At 36.6% G+C, this 24320-nt stretch overlaps 1 protein-coding gene across 10 annotated transcripts in view; it reads left to right on the forward strand.

Moving 5' to 3' along the window:
* The window catches only part of C2CD5 (C2 calcium dependent domain containing 5), a 126280-nt gene extending 102310 nt beyond the window's left edge, over positions 1-23970 (forward strand). For 5 of the 10 annotated variants that reach the window (XM_025183726.3, XM_006121265.5, XM_025183728.3 and 2 more), the window contains 12 exons: positions 597-737; positions 1785-1848; positions 3809-3870; positions 4690-4788; positions 5237-5326; positions 6611-6701; positions 7947-8033; positions 17518-17568; positions 18533-18634; positions 19501-19691; positions 22186-22332; positions 22591-23970. In XM_025183726.3, the coding sequence (XP_025039511.2) occupies positions 597-737; positions 1785-1848; positions 3809-3870; positions 4690-4788; positions 5237-5326; positions 6611-6701; positions 7947-8033; positions 17518-17568; positions 18533-18634; positions 19501-19691; positions 22186-22332; positions 22591-22722 (1257 nt within the window). In that variant the 3' untranslated portion in view covers positions 22723-23970. The remainder of the gene's footprint in view (positions 1-596; positions 738-1784; positions 1849-3808; positions 3871-4689; positions 4789-5236; positions 5327-6610; positions 6702-7946; positions 8034-17517; positions 17569-18532; positions 18635-19500; positions 19692-22185; positions 22333-22590) is intronic. The other 5 variants (XM_025183731.3, XM_075898281.2, XM_006121269.5 and 2 more) reach the window with 2 other exon arrangements.
* The last annotated feature ends 350 nt before the right edge of the window (positions 23971-24320 follow it).

Genomic DNA, 24320 nt, shown 5'->3' on the forward strand with positions numbered 1-24320 from the left:
GGGTGAGTAATTTCTTTTAAAACCTAAGGGGGAACTGAATGGGGCAAAACATTTTTTTAAAATAACAAACAAATGTACATTGTGAGCATATTTTTTTTGTTCTAGATGAACTCCTGAAGACTATCATTGTTGTTAATAGAAATATTTCTTACATTCACTGTACATTATCTATGTGATAAATTAAAAATGAGTCTATTTCACTGTTTGTTATTACTAAGGGCACAGTATAAAAATCAAATTTTTGTATATATAGTTCTCTTTATGTCAACACAATTGACTGTTGTGGAGCTAATTGTTGATCTTTTCCTTGAAGCGGTAATCCTGTTTGTGGTAGAAGTAACAGGAATGACTTGAGATGAGGGAGATAAATCCACATGCATACACCTCTCATAGTGATAAAGGAAATTTTAAAATAAAAGGGCAGAATTGAATTAAAATCAGAAAATATTACTTCTATTGTTGGCAAAGTTACTTCTGAGTAGAATGATGCTCAGAATGTTGTGGGTCTTAACTTGCCATCACATAGCTTTAAAATTTGAAATGAGTTTTAAGACATGAAGTACATATCTGTATTTTATTTTAATACTCTTTTTCAGGAGATACCAGAGGAAATCATAGGGTCTCCCTTTCCAGAACCTAGACAGCGATCCAGGCTGCTAAGGTCTCAGTCAGAAAGTTCCGATGAAGTTATGGAACTGGACCTTTCACATGGGAAAAAGGATGCTTTTGTCTTGGAGGTGATATCTGTATCTCTGATGCTCATGCTCTACCTTTCATTTTGAAAAATGCATGGAAAATAGATGGACTTATGAATTATTTCCAAAGTGGCGGGAATTATAGAACAGCTCATTGTTTTGTATCAAAAGAAATGCTTAATTGAAATTTGAAATACCCTTCTGCTCCTCTCGTCTGTTGTTCTTGAGCATAACCAGTCTCTGCATATGAACCACGTCATAAAAGATGTCGTCTTCTTGGTCAAGCAATACTTAGATGGTAGTAAAAAAATAAATTCAAGATTCTTTTTCAGCCAGAGAGGCAGTCATCATTGATGCAAGCCTAAAATAGCTTGTATGCGTAGTGTTCAGTGCTGTATGCCCAAAATTCCATTATTTTTGTGATTATTAATACAGCGTATTTATTCTTTGGGGGCCCTATTGTATTGTCTTTTCTTATGTCTGAGAAGTTAAAATCCTTTGAGTCTAAAATTTTATTAGACTGAATAGCTTTCAGATAACAGAAGAACTTAGAGTGCTTTGTCAGGTGAAGACATACGTTAAACTCGATAGTTGAAGTGTATTTAATTGAATTACATATTTTGAGGTACTGTGAGAAGTATAAAAATTAATTTTTGTTTCCTTGAAAGTACTAAATCAAAAATTCTTGAATTTTAAACTTGAAAGTGCTAATCAAATGATAATATACTAAAACATGAAGAAATTGAATATTTATTTATTTTTTTAAAATCTTGAGATTAGTTGTTTTGTATTTTGTTCATTTGGCCTCTATTGATTCAGCTCATCTTTTCAGAATTAATATAACATTTAAAAACTTTGGTGTTTTTTTTTTTTCAAACTGTGAGCTAAAGCCCCATTTTGGAACCCAAATAAGTGAACTGATTTTCAAAAGTGCAATTTTCTAGCAGTTCCCAAATTAGTCATTTATATAGGCATCTAAATAAATTCACCAATTAAAAAAACACTCAACTTTTGTATCTTGTAATAACCTTGTAGTATTTTTGTCTTATTGATGTGATCAGTGTGTTTTATAAGTATGATTTGTTTCAGATTGATGATACAGATGCAATGGAAGATGTACATTCTTTATTGACAGATGTTCCACCACCTCCAGGTATAGTAAACTAAATTATCTTATTAAGAGGTTAAAATTAATAGTTGAATTAACTTCTGGTAGTTCTTTTCACAGTATGCTGGATAATAAAATCATTCATTCAAGGTCAAAATTGAAAAAAAATCCTTGAAATGCAATTTGTTAGTGTGAGTCAGATTTCACAGAGGAAAAATACTTTGTTTCTCTTAAGAATGTGCTCATTGAAACCTGAGGCAAGGAAGATTACTTCCTAGTACACTGTGTGTTGATCATCTTTTTGTACCATAACTGGAAATTGGCATAGTAGTCATTTCTTTGTAGAATGAAAAGTTTCAAAATTCTAGTGTTTTGCATTAATTATTCAGTATCTGCAGATTGCTATATTCTGGACAGCTGAAATGAAGTCAGGAGATTTATTCCAGCGTGTTGTTTAAATTAAATGGTATATTACTTATTAGATCTTGTATATTGTTCAGTTATAACTTTTATATTTTTTCTTTCAATGTGGCAGTATTCATTTCTATTCTGCTACCATATGAAAGTCTACTCATGTCTTCCACTTGAGCTTTTTAATGTGTTCTTATTTTTCTTGAAGGGAAACAGTGTAAGAGCACACAGGTTTCTTAATTATTTCACCCACAATCATTGTGGGTTTTTTTTTAATTCACTGTGCTTATTTTGTGTAGAAAGCAGCAATGTAATAAATAATAGCAAATTGGATGTATCAGGGTATTCATTTAATAAATACTTTATAGGCTCTCAAGGATTTAGCAACATCAGAATTTACTACTAAGTGAATTGAATTTTCAGAATCCAATTCTGAAATAGGAATATCATGTAGCAAAATTGATGTTAGAATAAATGAGATGTTAGTGGTCTATATCACTATTAAATAGCAATATTGTTATTTTAATAATGTATATATTGCATAATGTGCTAACTACTACAATATTATGATAATTTCTTCTTGGAAAAAATATTCCTACATTTGATTCACTTGTAAACAAACTTTTTGCGTTTTTTTTCCCCATTTGTTTCAATCTTTCTTTTCCAGGAACTTACATTTTCCTTTTATTCTTTGAAACAGTACTTGTTTTCCAAAGTTCAGATTGGTTTTCTTTTTTCATCTTTGTTTTAGCAGCCCCTAATCCTTGTCTTCTTCATACTGACATTTGTATATACTTAATCTTAAAATAGAATTCTTAAAGACCTATTTCCTTACTGTAGGGGTCCAGCAACCAGTAAATACATTGCTCCTCATGGAACTTCAGCACTCTGGGCCTCATCTCCACTATAAACCTCAGTTTAATAGCAAGCAGCTAGTTGCAGCCCACTCAATTTTTAGCTTTCAAGAATATGCTAGTAGAAAAGGACATCTCTTCTTCATAGATGTTAAATGTGATCTTTGTGTTACACCTAATCTACTTTTGTCATGTCTTGCAACCTGCTTACATTCACGGTATCCATAGCATCCACTCATGTATGAACTTTGACATACAGTTGCAGAACTTGTCCTAAATTTCTTTTAAGTAGAGGGTTCACACAATATAGTCTTTTATTTGAAAGCAACTAGGGATGTTAACCAGTAAGTGTACAGTCCTCATTTGTAGGTTGTGTGCTCTTCTGGTCCTGGCAATCTTGGTTTGTTAGTCATTTTTTAGCAAATTAAAAAAGATTAATTATATAAAAAATATAGTAATGAAGTGCTAGGTTGTTAAAAATATTGTTTATTTACTAATACTTCAAATTTTTGTTGCTACATAGGTTTTTGTGGAAAATATATTTAATCTTTATTCTATATTATGAAATGTCTAATGTTTAGAATGATAGTATGTTCCTGTAGTACTGCCATATATTTTAAAATTGATGCATAGCATCATTAGAAAAAAGTACTATGGATGTTTAATTTAGCTTTTGCAAAACCCTGCACTACTTCAGTGCACAGCACATTATATAAACCTGTGAATATTTTATTTAACAGGTTTTTACAGTTGTAACACAGAAATTATGCCTGGCATAAATAACTGGACTTCTGATATACAGGTAAAGTTACTTTTAAAACAAAAGGACCATTTTAAACCAAATTTATATGTAAATATACTGTCGGCATTAGAATAGATTTTGAGAGCAGTTGCATTATGAAAAATGAATTAATAATGATGCTCTTATTCAGCATATCCATTCCTTTTGTTTAACAGATATAGCAGAGTAGTGACAAAAAGTTTGTATTGCTTTATATTCCTGTTGCATTGCAGGGTCTGTTCTTCCAAGAAAGTGAGAGCTATATTGTGCATAGTCGAAAGAAATTTTTTTAGAAAAGTGTTGTATGGGTGAAATTCTAGGTATCATTTGGCCCACAGAACCTGGTTTGCTGTTGATTTGTGATGTGGTAAGAACTTAGGCTAGCTTTCAGAGCCCAAGAGGAGGTTAAATACCTAAGTTTATGCTTAAAAAATTGTTTTGAGAGGGACACCCTGTTGTCAGAGTGTAGATTTATCTGTATCTCACATGCGCTCATGAAATATTAATGATAGATTATCTATATGTACACACTTACTTGTGTGGCAAATAAAAAATGCAACATTCTCCCTTTTCCACAGCACTACTTCATCATAGATCATTTTTATATATTGGTACATAGTTGGTTACAGACTGTTCTTGGACACTTATTTTTGTTTGTAAAATTTCAGTTTGTAAAATTTCAGTATCTGAGGATAGGCTGTCAATTTTGTTTCTTTTTCTCTAATCACCATAGTTACTAGTGCTGTTAATGTATTTAATCAGTTGGTTTGTTCCTGCTATTGCAATATATAGATTTAAAACTGAGGAAGATAAAGATAAACATTTCTGTTTCTGCTTCAGATGTTCACCTCTGTAAGAGTATCCAGATTAAGCAACATTAACCTGACAAATCAAACACTTAACAAGAATTTTAATGATCTCTGTGAGAATCTGCTTAAGGTAAGAGTTCTAGTTGCCAGATATATGTATTCATTTGAACAGAGATAATGTGGAATTCAGTTTATATTGCAAACATTTGTTTTTATTTTCTTTAGGATTACCTAAGAGATGTATAGACTTGTTTTAGGTCACATCTGGCTGTTCCTGAGCAGCTTTAGAAATATTTAAATTGCTGGATATGGTGCTATTTAGGCTCTTGAGAAGCATCAAATGAGAATAAAACCTGTGACTGTGTGTTATAAAAATAACAGTATTAAGATATTGCACGGTGCGGACAACATACCATAAACCTTTAAAACTATAATGAAATCACTGAATGTTAAGATAAAATAATGGGGGAATTAGTGTACTACAAAAAAGAAATTCATAGTTTGGTTTTTACAGAATAAATCAGATAGAGAATTAACAATTTTTTAAAGAATAATTCAAATAATCTTGTATTCAACAGAGTCTATATTTTAAGCTACGCTCTATGATTCCGTGCTGCCTTTGTCATGTAAATTTTACAGTTGCTCTTCCAGAGGATGAAGTAATTCAGGTAAAATTTTGTTCAGTTGTTATTAAAGTCTGCAGCCATGCCACTTAGTTTTCTGTTTACATTAGGTCTTGCAAAATAAACCTAATTAGCTTGAGTCACTAATGTGTTGGGGATCTTCAGTGAAGAACTACCTGCCCACAAGATGACATGTTCATTCATCAGTTTACATTATCCCTCTGAGTTTATGAAACAGCAGCATAGCATTTTGTTGTGCTAAGGAAATGTTGTCTTTCCAATAAAATAGAAGATCCTGACTAGTTGCCTTTAAAGGCCCCATGGCATATACAGTAACAACATGGCTGCTACCATCCTTTTCAAATTCTAAATTTGGTGACTTCATTTTGGCTACCTATTTTTGTGGCAGCTTCAAGAGTATATAGTATATTTCTTCACTTACTTTTAATACATTGTGTATTTTATAGGTGTAAGCTATAAATCAGCTTCTGTGTTTTCAGCATAGGTATGGCTTCATTTCTGTGGTCAGAGAAAAAGTTACTTTGTATTCCTTACTTATCCCACAAAGTACAGTGAGACATTATTAACACTGCTGTGAAGTGTTAAAAGCTCATCGCTAAAGTTAAAACTTCAACAACAAATAGTCTAATAGCACTTTAAAGACTCACAAAACATATAGATGGTGGTATGAGCTTTCTTGGGCACAACCCACTTCTTCAGATGATGTTAACAAATTAAGAATCTCTCAGCTGAGAGACTCCATGCTAGCAACTTGCAATTGTTGCTTGGAAAGAGCCCATTCATAATCTTTACAGCGAGATTCCCCCCCCCCCCCCCAAAAGTCAGCTTATGAATGAGTATAAATGGTAATTGATGAAAATACAAAGTCCTAATTATGTTTTGGTTCTGTTCACACACATTTTTAAAAAACTTGGCTCTCACGTTATTAAGTGGATTTTTTTTGGCAACAGATTCTAGCCATCATTTGCTCTCAGACCATCTCTGCAATGGAAGATTATTTTGTATATGTGCTGTTTCTTTATTCTGATAATGACTCCCATTTTTTTAGCTTCTAATTACTATGATTAACAGTCTTAAACATTTCTATTTACATAGAACATTGCCATCTCTTCTCACAAAACAGTGCCCTGAATATAGTTAACAAAAATGTAAGTTCTGCTTAAAAAAAAATAGTCAGCTTATTGCTATTCCCAGTGGTCATCATGTAAGGTTTTTCCATAGCGGAATGTTAATGTTAATTTTGGCAAAGATTTTGGAAGATTGTACAAAAGAGATTTTATACTAACAATATGTACTTTATGATTGCAGGTCACAGTCACAGCAGTTGCAATAACATTTGACAAAAATCAAGCATTACAAACCAGTAAAGTCCCTGCGGCAGAAAAAACATTGCAAAGGGGTAAACATTTTGAGGGGTGGGAGTGAAATGATCAATTCTTGTTAATCATTTGTATTGGAAAGATGTTAAGTATGTAGTGGATGATATTGATTTTAGTTTATAAATTCAATCATATACTTCTTCACTGGAAAGCTCTTTCTAAAGAATGAGTGGTCTAACTACTCATGCATTTTTCTGTTGCTACTGCTTTGGAAAAAAGGACATGGTTATCATGGAACGCTCGTGTGTTGTCTTATAAATTGCAAAATCGTTTCCCCTTTTCACGAGATTCTAGGAAATTATTCACAATGGTTAGAAAATTACGTTGGCTGCCTTTTTTAGAACTCAGTGAAGTATAAAATGTTTTGAAGGGGAGAAGATTTATGCAATCTATGTATAAGGTTCCCAAAAGGAGCACCCATGCTAAACTAAGAGAGGATACATGTTTTAAAGAAATGTAGGTCGATTTTATTTATGGAGTAAATTATTAATGATGGAGATTGGTAATGTGAGAGAGAGAAACACACTTTGAGATCACTGAATTTAAATCTAGGTCAGTTCAATAGTTACTGAAAATAGTTACCTTTTTATGGCTGTGCAGTAGCCTATGTGAATTAAATTGATAATTTCAGTCTGTTTCCTGGTACTGAAGTGTTGAGTTCAGGTCACAGTTACTATCCTCTTTGTGCTCTCTCTCTAAAAATAGCTTGGAAGTTTGAATTCTCTTTTTACCTCTAGAGATGGCCCTTCAAAGCTAAGGTTAAAAGAGTTCAAGTCATTAACTGGCTGGCTAGGGTGGGAGCTTTTCTGCACCTGTGTTCTTTCCTCTTATGTGGATAGCGAATTTAAATGTCCAGGCTTATCCAGCTTCTTTCACTAATACTAAATTCACTTTTAAAAAGAGAAAGTTAGAAGAACCAGGTATAAAAAGGAATTTTTCTCATATAAGAAAAAAAACTGTTGGATACAGTTAACTTAGGCAAGGCAGACCTAGAGCACATAGTTTGGTTGGTCTAAAATAGTTCTACTTAAATCAAGCCCTGTTGAGTGAAATTCAGATTCTGTCCAAGCAGTTCTGCAGCTGTATTTATTAGCAAACATCTAATTACTTATCTGCACTCAAAGTCCACGACTATGTGTTTATAGTGAATAAATGTGTTTTAGTCAGTCCATATCAAATTAAATCTGTAGTGCTTGTTTATATTGGCAAGATTTGTGGAGCTGGTTAACTCTGTTTAATGTATGTATGTTTCTTCTTTGTTGAAGCTTCTACAGACAATGAAGAGCAACTACAATTTCCATTGGAACTTTGCTCTGATCCTCTTGTTTCTCAACCATTCTCACCTGCTAAAGGTTGGTTAAATGAGAAGAAAAAAATAATCATTTGGTGTTCCACTCACTCGCTCCCTCATTGCTGGTGAAATGTATTCTCTTGAAAGCAGCTAAATACCATGCGTTGACATTCTGTGCTACCTCAGATAGAATGAAATGCTCTGCCCTTCAGTCAGATTTCTCAAACTTAGATCAGAAGGATTGGTTAGCAAACTTCTTTCCCCTCCCTCTGTCCTCTCGCTTGTTTCTTACCAAGAATTTTCCACCTTTTGCTCCATTTACTGTACTTAAATTTTCATAAGTGGAATTTTCATTCTCTTGCAGCATTTAGTTTATTGGGCTTTTGAAGCCCTGTCCCATGCTGCTGTATTTCTGCAACTAGCACATGTAAAATGACTGCCCACCGTACCAGGCTCAGAAATTTGAATAACGCTAAGAAAATACAATTTGTTTTTGGCAAAGAAAGTTTTATCTTGTGAACTGTGGCTGTTGGACTGAGCAAAATGGCTTACAATTTTCCATAAAGAGTTCTCAATACTTAAGAGGGAGCAAGTGAAAGGAAACATACAGTTCCCTAACAAATGGCTGTTGCTGTTTTGTGGTCTTTTCAGTTGTTAAACAGCTAATGCATTCTACCCCACAGGAAGCTGCATTTCAGTCATGGGGTACGTCTACACGTCTACTATTTTGAAATAACTACTGCTATTCCGTAATAACTTAGTCCACATCTACATAGCAGACAGTTATTTCGAAATATTGTCAAAATACTGTCAAGCTAAAGGACTTCTTACTCAAACTCCTGTAACCCTCATTGTACGAGGAATAAGGAAAGTCAGATGAGGAGTGCTCTATTTTGAAATAAGTGCTGTGTAGACGCTCCCCACTTCAAAATAAGCTACGCAATGGATTTGCGTAGCTTATTTCAAGTTAAACCCTGCAGTGTAGATGCATCCATGGATGAAGTGTTTCCTGTATAAATGTGTTAAAGGGCCAAATCGACAGCTCCTGTAAATTAGCTCTATTTATTTCACTATGTACAGTGGCTGGCCCAAATTGTTTTGGGATAATGTTTAATAAATGAAGGAAATGGTATGAACGTTTCTTTATGGGTGGTTAAAGAGCTACTTCTCTACCATTTGCATAACATCACATGTGCTATAAAAGAAGTCCCACTGTTTTTCTGAGGTTAGTACAGTTAATTAAGAGCAGTATCCACTTGACTTTTTTTTAATGTTTGGTTCTTTTCTGTTGTGATCATTTTAACTTGATTACAGCCTGTAAAAGGAAAGATTGGAAGAACTTGGCATATTTTGTCTAGAGAAGAAAAAATAGGGAGGAGACAGTCTCTGAGCTAAGTTCCCTGTAGGCTGCACAGCTATTTGAGCCCCACGCAGAGGCTCAGAACTCCCGCGCAGGCAGGGAGGTAGGCTGACTGGCTAGGAAAGGGGCCATCTGAGCAGTTTTGAATGAAGTTGCATGCTTCAGATGGAGGAGCTCTCAGAGCAGGCAGGGAGGGGAAATGAGCAGGAAAGGAGGGAATAAGTGGCTGGGGAGAGAGTTGTAAGGGGTAGGTGTGTTTGGAGATATGAGGAGGAGGAGGAGGGAATAAGCTGGGAGGAATTGGAGGGGAAAGGAGTTGGGAGAGTCAGGTCTGCGCCGGGACAGGAGGTAGAGGCAGAAACCCAGCACTTTCCTTAAGCCTCCTGAGCTGGGAAGGAGGGTGGGGGGGAAGTTGACTGCACAGGGTAGGTGGGGGAAAGAAGGAGTGTTGGCATTAGGGTAACACGGAAGCAGGGGGGAGTTTGTGCTGTGTGTCCTGGGGTGAGGTGGGGGAGGGGTGGAGAGTGAGTTTGCCTGTAGGCTGTTTGCAGACTGCAGAGGGGTAGGTGGGGGAAAAGGTAAAGGGATGGGTGGATACTGATATCTGTGCAGTGGGATGGAGGTAGGAGGGGGAGTTTGGGGTGTCGTCCTCTCTGGCTGACTGGACTAGAGGGAGGGGAAGAAAGCAGGCTTCATTTAGCGCATGCGTGCGTGCGCGCCCCAGGACATTTCCACAAACAAAGTTCTTACATAGGTGTTAAGATAAGAAAGGAAGAAGATTTTTTTAACAGAAGTTTTGGAGTATTGCAGATATCTAAAACTCTGATCTTAATGATTTTTTAAATTCTGTGTTACTAATTAATACATGGTATATTGTATTGAATTAAGGCCAGATCTTTGCTTTGTGGTAGAGTTCTCACTCTTATGAGTCAGAAGTAGCAAGTACTAGGTGTAATGCTAGTTGTTTTGTAGGATGAAACCTTATTTGCAAGCTCTTTGAAACATGGATCTGTCTATAAACCCAGAATCCATGTGTTAATTTACTCTGGGGTTTCCACTCTTTGAGTTGGTGACACACACAAGTGAAAGTTACAAACCAGGAGAACTTGTATCTGTTTTTACAGGTCTCTGATTCACTTGTTCTTGTATAGCATGGATCCTAAACATTCCCCAGAAAAACTGTGTAAGCCAGAATGAATGTCTTTTACTCTCCTTTCCAGTGTCAGTAAAATATTATATTAGTATGCAAGGAGAGTATGACCATTTGTGGTTGACTCATAGATTTGTTTAGCATCTTAAAGCTGAGCTATGTGTGAATAATATGCATTTTTATGTGTTTACTAGCTTGAATTGATAAAAAGAATGATGATACATGTACTCCAAGGATAGTGTTAATTTTCTTATTTAATTTAATATTAAGCATTGCTCCTTGTTAACTATCCCTTGTTTCAATATATATTCTTCCATATCTATGGATTGTTTCTCTCTCTCTCTCTCTCTCTCTCTCTCTCTCTCTCTCTCTCTCTCTCAAAAACAAAAAAAACCTTTTCCTTTTGATGACAGAGTGACATCATCACATCTCTCTACGTCCCACATCCCCGCCCTCAGTTGCCCTGCCTTCTCCCTCCCCGGACGTGAGCCATGTGGACTTCCTCCTCTGTGGGGGCTGGAGCCGCGAGGCCTCCGCCCTGATTGGTGGGGGGGAACTGCGTGCTCTCTCCCTTGAGGAAGGACAGGCTGGGCGGGGGAGGGGAGCGGGGGAAGAGAGGAGACAAGTATCCGAGGGGAGACGAGGCCAGGGCTGGCTGAGGCCATGAAGGGGGAGATGAGTGACTGGGGCTAGCTGAGACTGGTGGGGAGGAGCCAATAGCCCAGGGCTGGTGCAGCTGCCAACCCTCCCCTTTCCAGTGGCCAGGAGGTTGGAGCAGCCCTGGCTTTCCCCAGCAACCTGGGGGAGAGCCGGGCCTGCCTACCCCCAGAGACGGGGGTTGGCGAGAGTAGTGAGCAGGGCCATATTGGTGTTGTACATAAGAAAATTCAACCTGCCTAAGGATAGAAAATGTTAAAGTGAACACTGTCTCTGAATGTGTAAAAGGTTGACATAAAGAGGATGATGATCAGTTTCTACCAAGGGTAAAACAAGAAGTAATTGGTTTAGTTTACAGCAAGGGTGATTCAGATTAGAGAGTAGGAAAAACATTTCTAAGGAAAATGGGAATGGTGGGCATTCGCTCCTGGAGCACCCCTCTGGTGACCGAGTGTGAAATCATAGTTATGTAACTTTCTGTGTTTCCTTCCCTTTTTTCCAGGGAGGCTTTCATTTTTAAAAGTATCTGTATAAGTGCTCTTTCAGAGGTCTAGTTTACTTAATCTAAAAGTGGCACACTTCTGCCTCTACCCCTGTATCCTAGCTGGGGGACTGGTGTTAGGGGAAACAACAGAGTTAACCTGAGTTCATCAGTACCATTTAAGTCAGCATTGGGCAATTACTGGCCTGTGGGCTGTATGCAGGTCACCAGGGTTAGCCCCTGACAAGCTGCCAGTGCTTTATTTACCTGTACCGCCATAGGTATGGCTGCTTAAAGCTCCCATTGGTCAAGAATTGCTGTTCCTGGCCTATGGAAGCTGTGGGAAGTGGTGTGGACCAGGACATCTCTTCCCACAGCTCTCATTGGCTGGGAATGGCAATCCATGGTCAATGGGAGTTTCAAGCAGCTGTACCTACAGAGATGCAAGTAAATAAAGTGATGCGGGCCCAGCAGGGGCTAACCTTGGTGAATAGCATCTGGCTTATTGCCCACCCCTGACTTAAGTCCACCTTCATCCAGGCAAGTGGGGTCTTTTTGGTTCAGCTTGTTGGTATCTGCTAAGGAAGCGATTTTCATCTGAGTTCAGAATTGACACCCCAGCAGTCCTTATCTGGAACAACATATAATTCCTTTTTGATCTGGAGCTCTTGCTGTTACTTGTTCAGGTCCTCCTGCTGAGAGCAGGTTTTGCTAGGGCTTGGCTTTCACAGATCTTCTTTTTCAGGGCCTGTTCCTGCAAGTAACATTTTTAGATTTCCTTTCCTGGTAAGGTTATCACCCTAAGAAACCCTCCTCTTAGGAGGTTGGTTTTTGGAGCTCTGGCTTTCTTTCTGAGCCATCATAATTGTTTACAAGGCTGAAGTATTCTTTAACCAGTTAATTGCCATGCAGCTACCTAAGCAATTAACTCTTCCCAGGTAGATCTGGGGTAGTCCTTTGTCCTGTGAAGTCTGTAATAGGTAAGCTGCATGCCTGACCACCACCACCACCACCTCCTCCCTTAGGGGCCAGTCCTCACGATGGACAGGTAAGCACTGGAACGGATCATTTAGAGAGGTTGAGGATTTCCTGTAATTAGAATTAGAACAGGTTAGACACACACTTGTCAGAGATGGTCTTGATATATTATTTCTTCCATATGTTTCTGTGATCAATTAAATGGGTTTAAGCAGAGCTTAACATGGATATTTTAAAATTGTCCTCCTTTGTTTTATTAAGGAATTGGGTATAATTTAGCCTTCCACGTATTCTGGCATCCATCAATCTGTGCCCTCAATCTCTCATGTGTTTGAGAGTGAATGCTTAACAGTTTAGCCACTTATACAAGAATAGTAGTTTAGTAGGAAAGAGAAGTATGGCCATTGTCATTATCATTCCCAGCCATTGCAGTCTCCACTTTTTTTTCTTCAAGCCTCTTTTCTACAACTGTAATCACAGTGGAGAGAGGTGAAACTTTCATAATTTGCATGGCAGCAGTAAACCGTTCTCCAAAGATTACATTCAATTATTTTTATGACTGACTCTCTTAATTTTTCATTCAACTGAGCATGATGGCATCCCTATATAAGAAGTGTGTTCTTGGTTTCCACAAATGAGTCTTCTTTCAATATCAATTTCATTATAAATTCACTATAGTATTAATGAATCTTCAATATCTTTTCAGCTTGTAAATATTAGAATTCTTTATTTGCATGCTAGCCACTGACCAGTAGAGGGTAGTCTACTCTTATGTAAGTCACCTTTTTCAGGGCTCTTCACATTTTGTCATATGGTACAGTACACTGTTTGGAACCTTTTAACTAGTTATTTAATTTCTTTTGGTGCATTACATATAGGCACTAGGGCCTCAATGTAAATATATAATTATCTCAGAAGTAAATTAGCTACTATGATGATGATCCCCCATATTTTACTTATTGTTCATTAGCTTTAATGTACTACCAGCGACTTTTTCAGTATATAGAAACAAACCAAAAGAAGAGCTCTTTTATCATATCTGTAACAGAAGTCTATAAATACTTATATTCACTTAATAGCTTGCAAACTTTTATATATGATCTCAATTAAAGCTGTCAACATGCAATGTATTGCTTCCGTAGGTGGTGGTTGTAGTTACAACTGTTATCATAACAGTATATTCAACTCTGAAGTATATGCTCTTAGGAGTGTACTGATGCATCACTACCACCATGTATACATTTCAAGCTCTGAACCGTTATCTCTTCAAAGATCTGACACTCTAAAATGGGAAGAAAACAAAAATCTGTATCAGATTACATTTCAGAACACAAAATATTTGAAAGTTTTGAAAAGAAAAAACGGGAAAAGATGAAGTTAAGTGTACGTGTGGCAAATGATGAGGCCTAATTAAGTGTAAATATTTATAGGCTAATGGTTCTTAGTCTACAACAGTAAACTTTATTTAAATGGCAAATTTTATTTGGGAGCTTAGAGATATATTATTTTCTTAAACTCAGAGGTGCCATTGTGTTATGAATTCTGTTCTGCAACAAGCCACGTGGAATTCCTTTCATGAAAGCTTTAATCTACTGAATACTCTCCTCCATCCTTCTATCCACCAAAAAAACCCTGACATTTACCCAGTATTATTATTATTATTAGGGGGGTTGCACCAATTTTCATGTTTTTGTTGTTGTAATAAATACTGATAAATTCCTGGGTAAAACTGGATAAATAAAAACTGAAAACAAAGGGCCTGTGTATAAAAGATTGTTATATAGTATACTACTGAGAGCATGGTCTAATCTTAGAGGTGAAAGAGGCCATCCATAATAAGAAAGAAAAGAGAGACCCGAATAGCAGATATTTCATAGAGCAACAAGGTCTGTTGCAAAATTCATCAAAGGTGATCCACATGGAAAAAGCACATGTGGGATATAGACACAGAATTCTAAGTCTGCTCATTTCTTAGGTGTGTTTAATGGTTGCTCTTGTATGAGTCACATGATAAGGAAATGCCTTATAAAATCCATGGTGAATGTGTTAGGAAGTACTAAATAATCTTGATATGGAGGATGGAGTGTAAACTGAACAGGTATATGAACCTGTGGAGAAGGGTAGAGAGTACTATGGTCCTAATATTTGTAGCATTCCTTCCTCCAAACAATTTTGCAAGTTGTATGAATGTCTTGAATGTGTCATTTTTGTTCAGTATTATTACAGATCCAATAGCTCTAGAAACTGGAATTTCTGTTCTTCATAGAGAGTCTGGTTGTCACAGGGCCAGCAGGCTCGCCACCTATCTACACATTACTCCCCAGAAGCAGTCCCTGCTTCTCCTGGGTGGAGGAACAGCCATGGTAGCATCTTGTGCTGCCCCCGCTATGCCCCTCAGGACTAGCTCCATGGCTCCCATTTGCTGGGAACCGATGGGAGCTGCGGGGGCAGCTATCTGCCCAAAGTGAGCACTGCCTAGATCCAAGACCTTGAAACCTCTCCCCAGCCTTTTGCCTCGAACACCCTTCCACACCCAACTTCTTCCCTCTTAGTTCATTGGAATTTTTCACTTACTGGCACTCTACATTTTCCCAGCATACCAGATAAAAAAGCTTTTACTGTAATACTCATTGAATAAAATGAGAGTTGACTAAAGCAATAAGTTGGGCAAAGGTTTTTAAAGCCTAATGAGGAGCCATCAATGACTGGATTTTTCCCAGAAAAGATAACTTCAAGAACAGTGGTGATTTGAGGCCAGAATATTAACCTATTCAGTATTTCTTATCAAGAATCTTGAATAGTTCGACAAGAAGATAGGATCCTCTGGAAGCAAATCTCATTTCTAAGCAGAGAAAGAACCCTCAACTTGGTATAAAAATTGATTGTAGGATTAAATTTCTTAGCTACCGTTGGATACGTCATCCTGATTTTGCAGTTCAGTGTAGATGGGAGTACTGCTGTGCCCTCCTGAACCCCCATTAGAACTCTACATGGCATTGCAATCTTCTCCCATACAATGAATTGCAAAATTGGAACCTTAGGTAACCCTCTTGCTTTCTTTTGGGGGGAAGGAATACTCATATTGGCTTGACCACTTTTTTTTTCTTCAAAATGTGAACAACATTGCTCAGGTATTTGAGATTCAATCAAGTTAAGACTCTCACTCTTCAGACAAATCGTCTATTTTTTTATATAGTAACCCAAATATAGCTTGATTTAAAATATTTTAGGAGGAACTGATTTACCCCTATGTTTAGGTTCATCTCTTTCCATTATGAAAGAATTTTACAACATATTTTGGGAAATTTTTACGCTTCTGTTATTTATAGCAGGCCTTGGAAAATTTTGTAAAAAGACTACCTCAAACTACTGTCTGTTTTGTCACATTAAATTCTGAGGTTTTTTAAATAAAGACATTGATGGGCACTTCTTAAATAACAATAACTCATAATTTTGGCACCTCATATATTATAACTTTTTTTACCCGGTTCATGGGTACCCCCATGGGAAAAAGCAGCTTTCTCAGGGCTGTTATTTATTTCAGCCTGTCTTGCCCATCTGTATGGATGATGAGTGTATTCTGCCCCAAAATACCTATGAGGGTTGCTGTTGTCATGCTGTGATGCTGTGTCAACTATAAAAACAGTGCAGAGTAATTCTTCCTATGAGCCAGAAGAAAACTGAAGGCACATTGTGGCTACATCTACACTACGAGTTTTCTTGGCAAAAAATATGCTAATGAGGGACTCATTTGCATGAGTTGCAATCTCATTTGCATATTTTCTGCTGATCTGTTTTTGCACTTGGGGTCTTTGCGCAAAAACAAGCAGTGCGGATGTTTTCTTTTTGCACAAAACTCCCTTTTTCTGCAAGATCAGTATACCTCCTGTTTTTGGGGCATACAGATCTTGCAGAAAAAGGTGGTTTTGTGCAAAAAGAAAATGTCCACACTGCTTGTTTTTGTGCAAAAACCCCTAGTGCAAAAATGGATCCGCAGAAAATATGCAAATGAGTCCCTCAGCGTATTTTTTGCTGAGCAAACTTGTAGTGTAGATGTAGCCTCTGTTTCTGAGCATCAATCTCTGCTCCTTTTTCAGGGATAGTGCAGTTATGAGCTGCCGGTGGCTTGGAGCAAGGCCACAATTGAGCCCACAGAATGTACAGTACGCCATCTTCTGATGCCCTCCCTCCAAGAAAAACCAAAATAGAAAATTAATGGCAATCTTGCTCAAACTCAGACTGCTGAGGATGAAAAATTCCGTGATTATTATGTGAAAACCTTAAAAATAATGGTTTTTGTGTTGGAACACATAGACTTAACCAGTTTCCATCAAGAGTTATAACAATGGAGCATAGTCAAATAACATTTAAATATCTTAATTTGTATTAGAGTATTGCGTTGTTACTGGTCACTCCTCTAGGTAATAGTCACTTTATATTTATATGTGCTGTATGCTCTGCGTTTATATGCACCTAGTCAACTAGGTTAGCCATTAATCTGGTCCATTGCACACATAGACTGTTATATTCTTCTTAGCCTAATACTTTTACAATTTTGTTTACTCATCTGCACATTCTCTTGCTTTTGCCTTTTTTGTTAATATTAGTGAGTTGCTCTAAAAAATACCCAAGTACTTCTGAATGCCAAGGAGTATGTATCATTGGCATGTGTTAGAGCTAATGGTGAAATTGATTGATTGTACTATGCTACAAAAGTGCATTCATGAAATCCACATAAAGTGTAGTATTTGCCAGAGTCATGTTTGTAATGAAACCCTAAAACCACAGTAGAATTTTTTCTTTCTGTCAATTCAGTCTATAAAATCCATTAATAGAGGAAAAAGATCCTTTGTACAAAATATCTGGGCAGCTAATGTCGTTCATGTGTTACATGAGTGGAATTCATTTTGTCTTATTAGAGGTCCTGGAGAATGCAAGCTCCCACACAGGTATACCAGCTGCACAGAGAGGTGAGTTTATTTAATTTAGCCATAAGTCAGAACAGGGTGTACATGCCTTGCGCCACTGATCCACACTTTGAATTTGTCTTCATTCACCCAGTAAGTGTTTACCAGTGGCCAAGGAATGCATGCTCTGATATGGTTTATTGATATCAGAGTATGTTTTTTTTTTTAAAGAATCACAAAAGATAGTTGAGATTATTTGCACTAATTAACAGTCTTTCTGGATATATATCAGCCGGAGTAGCAGTGCCTCAGAGAAAACTTCTTATTTAATTCATTTTGGCTTATTTTAATGTTAATTTGTATTCCTTTGTTTTTGCAGAGTAATGTGCTAATAATTCATTATTAAAGCATCCTTAGATGCTTGCCAAACTGTTCTCAGGACAAGTTTCAGGGGTACTAACCTAAAAACAAGATAATGTCAGCAGAAAAATAGCTCTTCTGTTTTTATTGTAAAAATGACTTTTTGGGGGAAAAGTAATGTTTCAAAATGAAAATACTTGCACATTAAAAATAGAGAGGTTGTTTCAACTCATGACTCTATTTTTACCCAAACCATATATTTTTCAGGCTGAAAGAGGGCAGGGGAAGTGATTGATAGCTACACACAGGAACTTTAAGTTCATGATCAGCAGCTCCTTGTGAAAAAAATAGGAATACAAATTAAGATTAAACAGAGCTAAAATAACACTAAGAAACTAAAACAGGTGAAGCAGCTAGAACAAGGTGTGACTATTTTATTTACACATTTTTCCAGCAATGAAGTCCCAGTTGGTTGGTTCACAGTTATGACATCCCCAGTGAACTGCTTTGGACAATATAGAGTAGGGCTGGACATTTTAACTTTTCCTTTAAACAGATGTGGAAGGGATATTCATTCTTTCTCAGAAGGAGCATTGAGGTGGGCAAGAGATATCATCCATATTTTTTCTTTGTTTTTTCTTTTGTTTTTTTCTGTCTGTGTTTTCAGCAACGTCAGTTGATTACAGTTCCTTTGCAGACAGATGCAACAGCTGGATAGAGCTCATTAAACTGAAAGCTCAGACCATAAGGCGTGGATCAATTAAGACAAGTAGGCGGATGTTTCTACCACATTATGATAATCTGAGACATATCTCTGATTTCCCAGTGGTGGAGGGTGGAGTTTCCTACCCAGTAATGGCATTGCAATTCGAAAGCACAACATATATCCTAATGCAAAAACTGCAAATGCTTTCTAGGAATGAGTTACTTGTTTTTCTGTTCAAGTTGTCACTTACTAAAAAGCAGTTACCAATAAAATATATAGCTATAAATAGGCATGTTATTTGTATAACATATATGCGTACACTCTGTGGGTGTAGATATATGTATAAACATGGAAAAATTTTGGTGAGAAATGAGTAACAATAATCTAGATGATGTTCAAACCAATAATCACTAAAATATCAAGTCGTGAGTTATTCTTCAGTAGTTCTTTGGTCAAAGATCTCTTCATTTAACTTAAATTAGTCAAGATTAAGGTTATTTGAAAGTTGACACTGCAGATTTTTTAATGGAAAATGCTGCACTGGGGAAACATGATAACTTTCACACTCTTCCTGTAATGATTTGTTCCTCCAGCAGATATTTATTTCAAAATGTTGGCACCTTTTTTTTTTCCTTTACCTTTACTGATAACTGATTGTTGTATGTGCAACTGCTGGCCTCAATGTTTTCTTTTGCAGGAATGCCACTCCTCCAAATAAATTCCATTGCAGCTTTTTGGCTCTTTTTGCATGAATTGCATGATAATTTCCTTTCTTTCATGACATGGCTGAACTTCACAGACTGCTGAATATAGTCACCAATCTATTTGGAAACCATAAAGAAGAGTTGTGTTGTTTTAAAAACAAGTCACTAATCATACTCAATAGTTACTTTCTTTTTCTTTTCTTTTCTTTTTCCACCTTTTTTTAGCTGCTTCTCTTGACAAAGCAAGTCCGCTGGCTGAAGGACACTTGCGTCACCGATCTATTCCATCGTGCACCAATTCTTCTGTCTCGGTTGTTAAGATGACACCTCTTTCTTTTATCCCTCGGGCAAAAATAACCAAATATCTTGGGATAATCAACATGTTTTTTATTCGAGAAACCACTTCATTACGTGAGGTGAGCTTTGTAGTAGGGCTTTGCACTATTTTGTGTATTGATAACAACAAAGCTAAATGAGCTTACTGTCTGAATTAACTGTTTGGTACAGAATGAGAGCTGACTTTTCACAACTCTGACACTGTGTGCTAAGAAAATGGGAGTCTCATAAAAGTGATTCTTTTTTCATTCCTCTCACATTATAAAAAGGGCTAATTTGTTTATTCTGCAGATTGGTACATAGAAGAGTTACTCACCCATGTAGTCAGTAAAATAGCATTACATGGTCAGGGAACTTATCATTGGTCCATTATCACTGGTATTGGCCAAACACAGCACAACACCCACACTTTGTCTTTGCAAGGATTCCCAAATTACATATGGCCACTTGAACAAGCAGCATTCCAAACCTTTCCAGCCATGCTTCAGGAATGCTTTAAATGTTTGAAAAGCCTGCCCCTGTGTATAAGCAGAGGAAGCAGCTTACTGCCAGTAGCTATCATGTAGAAGCTTTGGATTGCCATACTTCACATTTGAATCTTACACATTTTGGCCTTGTAATTTACATATCATTAAAATTTAATTAAAAACTTAATGTTATTTTTCAAAGTGATCAATTAAATTACATCATACCTCACCCTAAGGTCTTAATTTCTCTGTACTTAAGTTTTCCCACCTGAATTCTTCAGGACATAGATCAGCCTTTGCACAGTACCTAACACAATATTGCCCTCAAATGTAATGTAATACAGTTAGCAATCATAATATCTAAACATGGTTGCTAATTATATCCACAGTTGTACAGTTAAGTGTTCTGAAATCGCATATGTATAGTGTTTTCTACTTAATTATGATGGTTTATCAGTTCTCTTGTGTAATATTAAGTGGTCTAACGACCCTTTAACACTTTTAAAGGTGTTTGCAAAATCCTGTGTTTCAAAAAGTGAAAGGTGCTGTATTTCTGTTTTATCCTATGTCTTTAGGCATTGCAGTCTCCATGTAGATGATACATTGAGGAAGGAAAAGATTTTATATATTAGATTATTATATCCACTTACTTGGATCCTTATTTTATCAATCTTTTTGCACTGATGCAGTAATCTATGGAGATTTAGATTGATAGGGTATGTCTTATGCAGATGATAAACTACTGTCCATATTTTGGGTTTCTTTGCTGCAGTTGACTTTCTTTAGGCTGTATGTATGGAAATGTGGAAAAATAAAAACATTTTTGGCCTTTTATCAATTAATCATCTACCTTTCCTGTTTTCCCACTCCTAAACTCTTCACCAGTCAGGAACTAGTGGGTGATACGTCCTTCTTTAGTAACTGGGACAGTAAAAACTTGTCATTCAGGTTTCTAATATAAGTTGTGCCCCTTTTGCTGTGTGCCAGTAGGCAGACACAAGAGAAGTCCAGTGTTCCTACTTTTCATCTTCTTTTCTTATTGCAGCTATTTTGGCTCAAGCACTACTGACCTCCATTTCTTTCCTTAGTCTTTTTGTATCTTCCTTCGAGGTGGCTGTGGAGATGTCTGGTTGGGTGCCATATGTGGAGTGGTATACTTTAATGGCTTCTCCGCTCCTTCCAGTTTAGTTGGTGCATTACAGGAAGATAAACAAGAGGGAGGGGGAAAAAAGCAACCTTAAGCTTTTCAAAACATAGAGTCCTGTTGTGACAGCTTTCCCTCTGTTGACCACAACTCAGACCTTATTTATCCTGGAGGCAGAACAGAAACCACAGCTTCTGTGTCTGGTTTTCCTTCCACCACATGCAGGACAGATTCAAAAAAGCAGTCTGTCATCAGCAGGTGTTGGACCACTGTAACAAAAACTGGGCTCCTTTGGAAGAAGTTCCCTGAAAGGCAAAGCCACCTATTTATCCTAAGGAGAAACTATGTAGGGTGTATTCTCCACTTTAAAATGAGAAGAAAGTTGTTTTAGTGACCTGGAGTTCTTTAAGATGATTACACAGATCCACATGACTCCCCTTAGTTCCTGTTTTTTCAGGAATTTGAGTTGGTGAAAGGAATTGAGGGGCTGGCTTTGCCTGCAGCTCTACAATATTGTTTTAGATTAGAAAAACTCAGTCCCCTGAAGAGTATGCCCACAATCGCAAACAGCCACTTGTATAGGGAGTTCCAGCAAAAATGTGGACTGTACAGAAATTTTCAGGAGATGATTTTAAAGAATTTCAGGTACAGGCAAATAATTGCTTTATTCTTATATACTCATGGAGCAGGATTTTTTTCATTTGTTTTTCATCAATACTCATTCAGCCACAAGGCGGCTATGCATAACTCTCAAAACAAGTTTAGGCTTTATATTTTACATGGAAGTACAGTTTTACAGGACACTTTGTATAGAGTAAGATATATCACCTCTAAAGTATATATCAATCAGCAATATTAGAAGGGAATCATTAGAAAGAAGAGAAACACAAGTAAGAGATCCAATGCTATTTAGTGACAGTTGCATAAAATCCTTTTGTGTCTGTTTTTATTTTTCCTTTTTAGGAGGGCGGTGTTAGTGGCTTTCTCCATGCTTTCATTGCTGAAGTGTTTGCAATGGTGAGAGCTCACGTTGCGGCATTAGGGGGGAATGCAGTTGTCTCGTACATAATGAAACAGTGTGTTTTCATGGAGAACCCAAACAAAAATCAGGTAAATTGTGATTGAAATGACAGTTTTTCTGACAGCTAATTAAAGAACCTGCTTGTGTCATATGTAACCCATCTTAGAGGAAAATGCCATATATATTAGTTCATAAATCAAATTATTTTGATAAAAAAGTGAAGCATCAAAGAGCAGGGGTGCTTACCAATGGTCTACATTGTCATTGTAAAGTCCACAGGCTAAAAATATGCTCCAGAAATATGCTCCAGGCTGTTTGAGTGTTTACAAAATGATGTGTCCTTGCAGGCGCAGTGTCTAATAAATGTCAGTGGGGATGCAGTGATTGTTGTACGTGAATCTGAATTAGAAATGGTACCAGTGCAACCATCTGCTCCTGTGTCTCAACCCACAAGTGCTGGAGGAGATGTCACAACATGAAGCCAGAAGAGATGGAATGGATCCGTCAGAAGTGAAAAGATCTATGCACAGTGTGGGACTAGCTTTGCCTCTTCAAAAATCAAAAACTCTTCAGAATATTACAATCAGCTGAATCAGTGGCAATCAGTAAACTTCATGTATTGACTTAATATAATAGCCAGCATAGCATTCTATTGGCAAGTACTCTGTAATTCCATTTTTAAATTACTAGCCCCTATGAAATCTAGACAGAAGATGAGGCATTGGTCTAAAGGAATTCTATGGAACTCCTGAAATAAAACCAGAACTTGGTATTTTTTATTTATGTAGTTGATTGACATGGCTAGAAAAAATAACTCAAACGGTATCTGAGTTGGTTGCTTGTTTGCGTCAATTTTATCTTAGTACGTTTTTTAAAAAACTGGAAGGTGACCAAGAAACTGGAATCAGTTGTCCTTTTTGAATGAGTAAGAGATTACGAACTGATTTTAAAAAATTACCAAATAAGCAATAATCTAAAATTAAGTCTGTGATGAGCATTAGCTCATGGATTTCCAGAGGAAGAAAGCACCAGTAGTGGACCGCCTCAATTTAGCAGCATGCTAAAATGTGTTTCAACTGTTCGTGAACTAGTGCATATTTTTATTGTACAACTTATTTTTTTATTTTAAATGTTGAATATTGTCACTGCGTTGTGTGTATAACTATGATAAAAATAAATTATTATATCTGGTTCAGGTATTAAGTTCATTTCACTATTAACATTTGCACAGTGCTTTTTTTCTGGGAAAGAGTCTGCAAAATAATGTCTTAAACTACTGATGTCCAATTTTTAGGGCATGATCTTGTAATTTGATACAAAGTCAGAGAAACAGTCGCCTGCATATCTGGAGGCAGAATCAAATCCCCTGTATTTTGCTATTTGGAAATTCTGTCTAACTTGAAGAAAACGATTAAAGTATTTTTATGACATTAACTTCTGCAAGTCAGGTTTCCTTTCAAATACTGTAACAGGGAAATGATGGGTACTGCAGGAAAAGGAAACAATCCATTTCCAGCAAATCCTTTGAAGACTTTGGTAAAATAATATAAAGATGACTTTTTAGCTTTGAAGACATGTTCATGATATATGTTGACTGTATCTAATATGAAACTTGAATAAATGTATAAACTTGAATGTAAATATTCTGTCAGACCCAAATATCCCATTGTAAATTAGCATGAAAATCATATTCTTCTTTATACAATAAATGTCTGTACAAAACCGTTGTTTTGTTGGTTTGTTTTAAGTAAGCATAGAGTCGCTACATGCTGAAAGTTTTTGTTTGGAATGGCATGGCAAGTTCATCTTCAAATATACAAGTTCATCTTCAAATATACAAGAGATTAGTAACCTCTTCAAGTTTTTAATGTAGGTGTCTTTAATGGGGAGTTTATTTATCAAGCTTAATTACATTATATTACATTTTGTGGCAGTAATAAGTCTCTTATTCAATGTCTTGAGCAGTGATTCTTAGTCTCCAGGGATTCCAGAACCAAATTAGTAATCAGCGTTTCCCAGAAGACCTACTATAGTGTGAATTCATTATTTTGTTTACATATATAGTTTCACAGCAAAA

This window comes from Pelodiscus sinensis, chromosome 1, assembly GCF_052426305.1.
Source record: "Pelodiscus sinensis isolate ZL-2025 chromosome 1, ASM5242630v1, whole genome shotgun sequence".
In the NCBI taxonomy this organism is placed as follows: Eukaryota; Metazoa; Chordata; order Testudines; family Trionychidae; genus Pelodiscus; species Pelodiscus sinensis.